Consider the following 10665-nt stretch of genomic DNA (forward strand, 5'->3'; position numbering starts at 1 on the left):
TAAAAGATGCTAAAATACAAATCAATTCTACAGCAGTTTTCTGCATTTATAGAGCCATTTCCATGAAATTCTGTGACTATGAACCATTACTTTAAAACTGACAACAATGTTTGTTTTTAAGGTATGGTTACCCTCCCCTGTCTTTCTGATTTGAGTGATGAGCTTGGTGAACGACAACCTTCTTTGTGTGTCTTTGAGTGTTAGGAGTTTTAACAGTGTGTGTTTTATCAATACAGAATTTCACAGAACAAAACAAGCCTGTTAGAAGTACTGTATGTTTGTATACTGTCAATATAATGAAAATGTGATTTTAAAACATAAAGCCAACAAACATCAGAATAAACAGGTAATAAACTATTTCACTCATGAACCTGATTATTTCTGTATGATTTTCTTTATCTTATATAAACTGTATGTTTGTAATATGTTTTACACACAAGATGTTTTTACTCCAGAGATTTTCGATGCATTTATGCAGATATTAAAATTTTCCCCATAATGATGATTTTAGCTCAGGGTATGCACAGGAAATGCACAAGTTTATTTTGTATATTTACAACATTTCTATATTTATATTTACCTGAAACCTGGCCTCTACTGTTGTGTACATTGCAATTTCTATAGACTGCTTCTGTTCATAGCTAATAACTATAATTTATTCAATGTCTTCAATCAGGATGAAGTTTGGCAAAAGAATTACCAACACTACCCATTCCAACAGAGATATACTGTATAGACAATGAATTTGGGAGAAAATGTCATGTCCTTATATAAGTACATTTGGGTCTTAAGAGATAAAACAGCTGTAAAACTCATAAGAAGAAAACTGATATGTTTAACTATGCTCTATGTGCTTTATTTTAATAACAAAAACTAAACTCTTCTGAGCGAAACTCTACTTGAGTGTTCTGCACATTCCTGAGCTCTGAACTTGCCTTGTAAAGAATCCAGACTTTCTAGTCCGGGCCTGTTAAAAGCTGCATGTCGAGGGTCACTGTAAACCTGTCTTCCTTACACAACCAGGTGCCACTCCACACCTAGACATCCCCCCCCCCCCCATAATCCCCTCTCCCCCAGACCTCAAGGCATTCAGCACAACAACATTTTTAGCTCATCATATTTTACACAAAAGTGTCTCCTAGAATAGCACACATGCAATATACGTCTCCATATATATATATATATATATATATATATATATATATATATATATATATAACTGTTCTGGTGAAATTTTGAATATTCGCAGGTTTACGAATTAATATGTCATTATTGGTTTTAGTCACAGCTCATTCACAGGCATATAAATAGATTCAAATAAGTATTGATGTTTAGTTTTCTGAAATCACCAGGATAGTTATTTAACCTTTATGGAAGGACTTTTTGAACAGGTCATGCTGTGGTGCACCACATGGATAAAGCATGCTCGCTAACATAGCTATCAGCTTCTGACACATGCTCGACATCAGCTTCTGTTATGCTGCTAATGTTTACATCTATTAACTTTGTTTAAGGAAAGAAGCCTACTACTATCTACTGTATGTTCACTTGTGATGCAGTTGCCTGTAAAGCGAGCTAAGACTGGTTCATGAATGATGTAATTTAAGTCATTATTGCATGATATCATGCAAACTTAAAAAGCTGTGCAGGGTTCAGAAAAATGTGTGGAGACTTTTATTCATACTGTAACTTCAAATGACTCACCCGTACCCAAGGGCGAAATCCTCAGTCAGACATTAGCGGAGTTATTTTCTCCCGAGGTTAGGTGTGAATTAGTGAACACTTACCTACAGCAGTGTAACAGGGTGTGTTTAGTGTTTACTTGAGGCTACTGCCTTAAGTGAAAAATTTGCAGTAGTATTGTGTTTCTGAAGAAAAATGAACTGAAAAACTTTAGACATAAGATATGGTTTCATGTATTTGACATTAAATGTTCAGCTTATAACTCACCCATGTCTTGTGCGTGCCTTACTTCATGTGAAGACATGCTGATGATTTGTGTCAACCTGAAACACTGTAAACTATACCACCTACTTACACCTAAACTAAAACCATTGACATAACACATTTAAGATGTTAATGAGGGTACGGTCAGATTGAGGTTTGCTTGTTGTAATTTGGAATCGTGTCCAAAACAGTTTAGATAATACCACAACTGAATCTGATTTAACTTATACTCTAAGCACATCATATTGAAACAAACGCAACAGCATTTATTTAATAGGTATGTGAATAACCAATACAATATTATCACGATAGCTTTGAGCCGATTTGATTTGTATTTATTTGTCTTATACTCAACCAAGTGCGTTATGTTATGCAGCAAAATGCTTATACTATATAACTGTCTGTGACCTAAAACTGAAACATTTCCCTGGAATGAAAAAAAAAATCAATAAAAAAAGAGAATTTAATAGAATTATAATAGAAATATATAAAAATATTTGAATTACACAGGATTTACAAAATGTACAGAGTGTAACAATAAACTGTAAGATATACAAATATAAAAGAAGAAAGACATTGTGTGTGGGTATGACAGCAGCAGTGTGACTGAAACATGAACTATGAAATGAAAATATGCAGTGTGGTTGTTCGTGTTCCAAAGTGCAGTTAATCCTTATCTTATGTGTAAATGAGTGTGCAAACAAGAATTGGTCAAATGAATGAGTTTGGACAAATGTAGAATGCAGTGAGTTATGTGCTACATCATGACGCTGATATGTAGCAGGAATGTAGGGTGTGTGTTCTGTGTGTTCTGCTCCTCCTCAGTCTCTACAGTATGTGCTGTTCTCCAGGGAGCGAAAGTGCTTTCCTGACTCCAGCGGAGTGAAACATCCAGAATTAGCATGGCTGAAATTATAAAACTGCGATTATCCTGATACTTTAGTATCATTATTTTATAAATATGCTGATCAGATTGTTACAATTTTAAACAAACAAAGCAAATTATTCCTACCACATAGGATGCTGTGCTGCCTGCCAGTGTAAACTGTTTAGAGTTAAACATAATAGATTGAGTGTGTTTTATATTAATATCCTGTGAATTAAAACTGCACTAGTGAGAATCAATCGCTTTTGACCAATCAGAGTGGAGAATAGATGCAAGAGTGACACAGCTGCCATATTGCAGGTATAAACTGCAGATCTGTGTTAAAATAAACACTAAAGCATGTGACTCAACAGCAGTGCTGAAGGTTTAGTTTCAAAAATTTTAGGCAAATAAGCTGAATTAAAATCTTGCATTTCTACATGCAAATAGATTTCACCCTGTGGTGATTGACATAACGAGTGTATCCAGTCTTGCGTGTTTGACCATTTTCTGTGAACACACACACACACACACACACACACTGTCAGAGGTGTGACACACCCTACTCTCCGACACACTTACACTATGTGTACTGTACATACACTCAGTCTGAATAAAGGATTGATGTGTTTTTTGTGTTAATTAGAATGATGTGTACAAACTTGTTACAAAGCAAAGTGTACTGCATAAGAGGGGAAGTGATGTAATTACTTTATTGTATAAACCCTTTAAAAAAACAAAACAAACATAAAAATTTTTTTTAAACACGTTTAAATTTTATTGCTTTATTTTCCCATTGTGGTTGTAGTGACATAAAGACCTGTAGGGGGGCACCAGGGCGGCGCTAGACTCCAACTCCACAGGTCACATGCTGTTTACTTACTACTTAATTAATGTTAGCTGTTTTGAGATTGTCTCCTGATTTGTGTATCTGTTTAAGCCCCATAGGTTTTAGTGCATCTTGCTTACTTATGCTGCTTTGAGGTCTTTGCCCCGTGTGTGGCTGACATTTCTATTTTTCTTTTCATGCCACTACTAAATGCTTCGCAAATGCTAAAGTCCTATTTGTAGTCCCTGTTCTACTGTAGGTACCTGGTTGTGCTTGTGATTTTCCTTGTGTTTAATAAGTACTGTGCAATCATATGGAACAAGAGCCTGGAGCCTGGAACTTTGCATCTCTGACTCCAGTCATTTGTGACACAGCACAAAACCTAGTGGGGGTTACCCTGTGTTTCTTCCAGCCCAGCTATGTGCCAGTCTAGTTCCCATGCCATGTTGCTGCCACAACTCCAGTATTGACAACACAGGAGGTTGACAGGATGAGCTCCTATGCCATGTAACACTTGACATTTGAGGAGGTGCCATTAAAGTGAGATGCACTTTGGTGACTGCACCAAACATTTGTTGCCAGTGTGGAGATTTGGGCTGCAAGTTTAAACAGAGACAAAAAACACCTTATTACTTTCTAATAACAGTTTGGACAGGCAGTCCTAAAAATCTGATTTGTGAACTTTTTTGCACTTGCTTGCAAACTAAACAAGCCCAGAGACATGCCTACGTATTCACTGCAGCTGCACAAAACATGGCTGAAACTGGATTCGTGTCCATGGTCAAGGTCCATGGATTTCTAATTTCATACAACCCATCACAAGCACTCACACTCCTAAAACAGTCTGGACTCTCACATACTGTACACCAGTGTTGTGAGATTATTTCAAGCTGTGGTGGTTCTCTGGCCCTCCACTTTGGATGTTTGGAATTTCTTTGCTTATCCTTCACTCATGTTTTCATTAAGTTTGTGTAATTGTGTTTATGGATCATTAGTCTGGTGTTAATAACGCAAACCTGCATCTCTGATATCGGACACCATTTATGATTAATTTATATGTAACCTTTTAAACCCATGCAAAGATCCAAAACATTGAATCATACACCCCATTATACATAATAATTACCACACACACAAACACAAATAAACATTTCCACAGAATTTCTTAGTAATGTGTGCAAGTATAAACCTATTTCAATGATGTTATTGTTGGCATTGTTTTCTCCGAAACATAAACTGTGGAATATGAACACAAACACTACAGTGGTGGAACTGGTCTGAAGAGCTTACTCGCGCACACACACACACACACACACACACACACACACACACACACACACACACACACACACACACACACACACACACTTGCTCTGGCAGGTCTTTATGTGTCACAGATACATTACAGCACAGTGAATTTCTTTTATTTGCATTTCCAATCTTGTTAGAATCCAGGGTCAGAGCAGGGGGTCAGAGCTTAGGGCCTTGCTCACGGACCCAGCGATTGTCTGACATTCTCACCATTACACCAAAGGCTTTACCCTTTAGTTATAATTGCCCCAGCTATATGTTTTGGGTCATTCTGTTCTCCTTAAGTAAAGTGCACTCAAGTGGCTTTAGATCAGGTTACTGACCTGATCATTAAAGAAAATTCAGCTTCAGCAGAAAATCAAGTAATATGTACAGTGGAACCTTGGACTGCGAGAAACTTGGTCTTTGAGCATTCGGCAAGAAGAGCGATTTTTTTTTAATAAATTGTAACTTGATAAATAAGCAAGGTTTTGACATCTGAGTAATACGCAAACGCTTCGTCTCCTGAGCGTCACATGATCACAACTGAGCCAATGGTTCTTCTCTCTCGCACACTGCGGGATTGTGGGTAATTGTCTACCATGCTCAGTCTCAGTGCACTCGTATAGTCAACATCCATGTGCATATGTACTGTTTATTATACCATTGTTATTACTGCATGTGCACATGCGTAAAGCATTTTTTATTTTGTGTCCAAGTTTAGTGACTGTTCTTTAGTAACTGTACTGCAACAACGGCCTCCGTGAAGAAAAAGGTTGCGGTACAGTTACTAAAGAGCAGTCACTACACAACAGCTACCTATCTAACTAACTTAAAAAGCCAACTCTAGTTGATATAACATTTGGTTGTTTTTCCTGAAGTATGGTCACCTGTTAGTGCTAGTAAATGTTTCCTTTCACATTATAAAGGATATTGTTATGTGTGTTGAACAAAAGTCATATTTCCAGTTTTTTAATTAATGTGTGTAGGGCGTGGCAGTGTCAGACATTTCATCATTCCTCATGTTTTGTTGCTGTGAGAGTATTAAAGTCACCTTCTTATGAGCCGGCACTGAAATCATCTCCCGACTGCATCACCCGAGATATCATGGCTTCTCATATGATACCTGGAGGCTGGTCTGGATGGACAGAAGCTGATAAAGAAGTGAAGGAAATCTGTGAGAAGGTATTATTGGAATATTTATCTACAGCCTGGTGTTGTATCTGTTACATGGGCGCTAACAGGGGAGATCACTGATTAAACACTAGACTCTCCAGAGAACTCACATGTGCTTATTTTTCATAATCTCTGTTGTTGTTGCATGCATTGTGCTTTTGTGTGATGGGATTAAATAAAATTTTAGGTAAAGCATGAAGCTGAGGCGAAGGAAAATGCAAAGTTTCCAGTTTACACCCCCCTGAACTACCGAAGACAAACTGTGGCAGGAACAAACTATGAAATTAAGGTGTGTGTGTGTGTGTGTGTGGGTGGGTGTGTGTTTTATATGTACTTGATCTATGTGTAAGGTTATGTTCTACAATTGATCTCCTTAGCAATTATTTATAGATCGTATTGTACAATAATGAACAAAGAATGAATAATCTATGACACTGTATGTTTGTATATGTTTCAATTTAATTAAATTACCATATTAACAGTGGAGCGTGGCTGTACTGTATATGTCCCTGTGAATGAGCTGTTACTATGGCAACTACAGTATAATGTTTGTTAAAGCAAGCGCATTATAAAAACCTGCACTACTGTCAGACCTGCTGTGATAGAAAAATAATAAACACCTTCTGACCACTCAAAGTGTATAACATACCACCCTTTCTGTTTTTTAGGTGTATGTTGGAAATGACTCATGCCTCTTTCTGAAAGCATTCAGAGGAATAGGTCCTAAACCTGAAATATCGATAAAGAGCACAGTTATGCTTTCCATGCCCAGTATCAACACCCATTAAACCCACTTAATAATCACTTGTGTCATGTCCATGTTAATTGAACCTAATGGTGACTTACTATACTCTAACATGTAAACACATGACTCAGAGCTTTCAGAGTGTGTGTGCGTGTGTGTGTGTGTGTATGTGTGTGTGTTGTGTTTGTTAATGCTGACCCAGCTGCAAAACCTCGTCACATAGAGTACTATTTCACACCTCACACTGTCTCTGTTTCACTCCTCTACCAAACACACTGTTTTAGTGTCTATGCAAGCTCCTAATAGCCACACCCCTTCCAACAATCAGCTGAGCAACATACCAGGGGAGGGGCTCTTTTAATATGGGGTCACATTAGGGGGGAATCTAATTGACATGTTTAAACTCCGGCCAATACAGAGATGAAAAATAGGACAAAAACACGTAATGGTTTTTTTTGTGTCTTTTGTGTGCACACAGACTGGAGATTTTTCTGAATGTCTAAACATGAATTAAAAAAGTGAGTTTTGTGTAATACATGCCATTTGAACACACATTTAAAGAGAAAAAATAAATCTCTTTCAAAGATCAGTTTGTTTGGATTGTTTTTACTTTTCACACTTTTTTCTAAAATATGTTGACTTTCGTGTAGCATTTATTATAATTTCTTATATAAGTTATATAACGCATGGTTGTTTTTGTAGTTCAGCCCAACTAGGAGAATCAGTTCCATAAATGATTTTTTTTTAAATAATAATAAAAAGGATTATTATTATTATTTTACCAGTCAGCTGTTTAAACACCATGAGCAAACATGAGCTTCTTGTTAGGATGCTGAGAGTCACGTGATCACAACTGAGCCAACGTTTTTTCTCTCCCTTGCGCTGTGGAATTGTGGGTAATCGTCTCCTCTGCTGGTTTTTAGTGCACGTCTCTCACTGGTATAATGAGAACGTGTGTACTGCATGTGTGTACTTTTTACTATAACACTGTGACCATGTGTGTGTGCGTAAAACATATGTTTTTTGTGTCTGTATGCGTGTGTTTACAGCGCGCGTGTAAAGCAAAAGCAAGTCTCATTAAAGAGGTTAAAGATCCATTTTCCCTCTCTGTATTAGCCTGCTCTGTGTCTGTGTGTGCATGCATCATTGGACACGCACAGACACACACAGACAGACACACACACAGACATACACACACAAACACACACACACATTCGCGCCTTTACAGATACACACACACTCTTCCTCTCTTCATTTTACTTTACAGCAGTGATTCCTTTAGTGTGTCGCTCAATTAAGTGTCATTAGAGAGATTTCTTGTTTATTTTTCAGTGATTTCATTGTGTGCGCGTGTGTGTGAAAAGAGTGGAGAAAAGGGGAGGAACTCCTTACTTTAGCCACGCACACACACACACACACATACAAAGCGTCTATGTGTACAAACACTTATCTATCGGAATTTATTTTTGCTTTTTTTAAAAGGTAAAGCTCTAGTTAAAAAAAGTATGCTAAGTATATTAAATCCTAGCATGCCAAAGCATACTTAAATGTACCTGCAGCTCAATTCAAAAAAGCACAATTTTAAGTGTATGAAGTATACTTTTGCGTGCTAAAGTGGAACAACTTTAAGCATACTAAGTACACTTAAGGTATATGGCTGTGTGTGTACTAACGTACATACCTGACAGTAATTAATGAAATTTAAGTATACTGTACATTTAATGTATTATAAGTACATTACAGCTATTTTACTGTGTTATAAATACATGAATAATATACTATGAGTATATTTTTATTGCAGCAGTAGCATGCAGTTATGCTTCTGGTCAATTACAAATACTAAAAAAGTACACTTTGTGGTTAATACAAATATACTTTATTGTATCATACAGTACATACAACATTTAGGAATTTGGCAGACAAATGATCCAGAGCATAATGAGTTTTTTTTTAATCTCATTACACAACTGAGCAGTTGAGGGTTAAGGGCCCAACAGCAGCAACTTGGTGGTTGTGAGGTTTAAACCTGGGATCTTCTGAACCATAGTTCAATGCCTTAACCTCTGAGCTAAATGCATTTTCTACACTATAATATATCTACTACTATGTTTTTGAAAAGCATTACATCAGCAGATTTTATTCATGAGTTCAACAGATTTAATTTGCACAAGGTTACAAAAAAACACTACTATAGTTTATTTGTGTTCAACAAAATGTGTTCACAATTAGCCAATCAGAAAAAAGATGAGAGAGTGCAAACATAAATTATCTTGAATGGGAAAAAACGATTTTCAGCGCACAAAAACGAGTTTGAGTAGTGCACTAAATATAAGTACATGTAAATTTAACTGATAATATACCGAGACGACCGTATATTAAAAATTGTATCCTAATGTATACTTTCTGTACATTTGTACAATGATTATTTTGAGCATTTTTAATATACCAAAAATACATTGAAAAACAAGTTTAAATAAGTGTACTTTGGAAATTAACCTAACCTTTCACTTAAAGTATATTGTCCAATAATATATTTTTGGAAAGTGTACTATAATACAATTATTTTGAAGTATATTTAAAGTTTAATTCCAAAATTTGGTAAAAGCATGATGTTAGTATATTTTTTATTTATTAACTGATGGTACAATTTTTTGTTAGTATATTTGCAATGTACTATTGAGGATTTCAATATATTTCTAATACATTAAAATATTTTTTTACAAGAGAGGAGTCTGTGGTTGGACTGCTTTTATTGTGCGGGTATTGCAGCAACACACAACCATTTTAACATCTGCATGGCTGATCTCCCTTCCAGTCAATCCCACGCCCAAGCCACATTGCTCAATTCCATTTTTTTTTGTCAGATCGGATTTGCATGACCTCCCAAGTAAAAAAAAAAATATGCCAAGTATATTAAATCCTAGCATGCCAAAGCATACTTAAGTGTACTTGCCACAGACTAATGCCTAGTATACATCGTTTGCTATTTTGGAACAACTAATTTTGTACTAAGTGTATTTAAGTTGTAATTAAATTTTATAAAAGCACAATTTTATGTGTATTAAGTATACTTTTGTGTGCTTAAGTGGAACAACTTTAAGTATACTTAGTACACTTAAAGTTTATGGCTGTGTGTATACAAACGTACATAATTAATGGAATTTAAGTATATATTTAATGTATTATAAGTACATTACAGCTATTTTTACCATGTTACAAATACATGATTAATATACTATGAGTATATTTCTATTGCCGCAGTAGCATGTGATTAATAAAAATATTTTTTATTATATGATATAGTTCACACAGTCTTCTATAATACTGTTACCAGTACACTAAAGGTTTTCAGGATAATTTACAAATGCTATAAGCATTTTCTCCACTATAACATGTTTTTGAAACACATTACATCAGTAATTATGAGGCAGATTTTTTTAATGAGTTTAACAAATTTCATTTGCACAAGGTTACAAAAAACAGTACTGTAGTTTATTTGTGTTCAACAAAACAGAAGGTTGTCTCACAAACACACAGAACTAAAATTCTAGCTGTTACACAGAGACTGAAAACAGGCCGAGAGCTACGGAGCTGTTATACCACAAGCAAAGTACATAAAATGTAGCAATAACACAATAGACAATACATTCTTTAGTTTAAACTATATACTTAATTTTAAACTATAAAAAAATAACGATACTAAATAAATTGAAAAACAAAGTTGCAAGCAACGGTGACGCTGACGAATGATCACAAGAACTGTGAGCAAAAATCCCAGAACCTTAGAACCCTAGACCTAGTGAATGACCTGCA

General features: G+C 35.7%; 1 protein-coding gene across 1 annotated transcript; it reads left to right on the top strand.

Moving 5' to 3' along the window:
• Positions 1 to 5963: 5963 nt before the first annotated feature.
• On the top strand, positions 5964 to 7441 carry LOC128519434 (cystatin-B-like). The gene is made up of 3 exons (XM_053493160.1): positions 5964 to 6116; positions 6295 to 6396; positions 6776 to 7441. The coding sequence occupies exons 1-3, from the start codon at positions 6039 to 6041 to the stop codon at positions 6893 to 6895; spliced, it is 300 nt and encodes a 99-aa protein (XP_053349135.1). The 5' UTR covers positions 5964 to 6038; the 3' UTR covers positions 6896 to 7441.
• Positions 7442 to 10665: the final 3224 nt, after the last annotated feature.

This window comes from Clarias gariepinus, chromosome 3 (assembly GCF_024256425.1).
Source record: "Clarias gariepinus isolate MV-2021 ecotype Netherlands chromosome 3, CGAR_prim_01v2, whole genome shotgun sequence".
NCBI classification, from domain to species: domain Eukaryota; kingdom Metazoa; phylum Chordata; class Actinopteri; order Siluriformes; family Clariidae; genus Clarias; species Clarias gariepinus.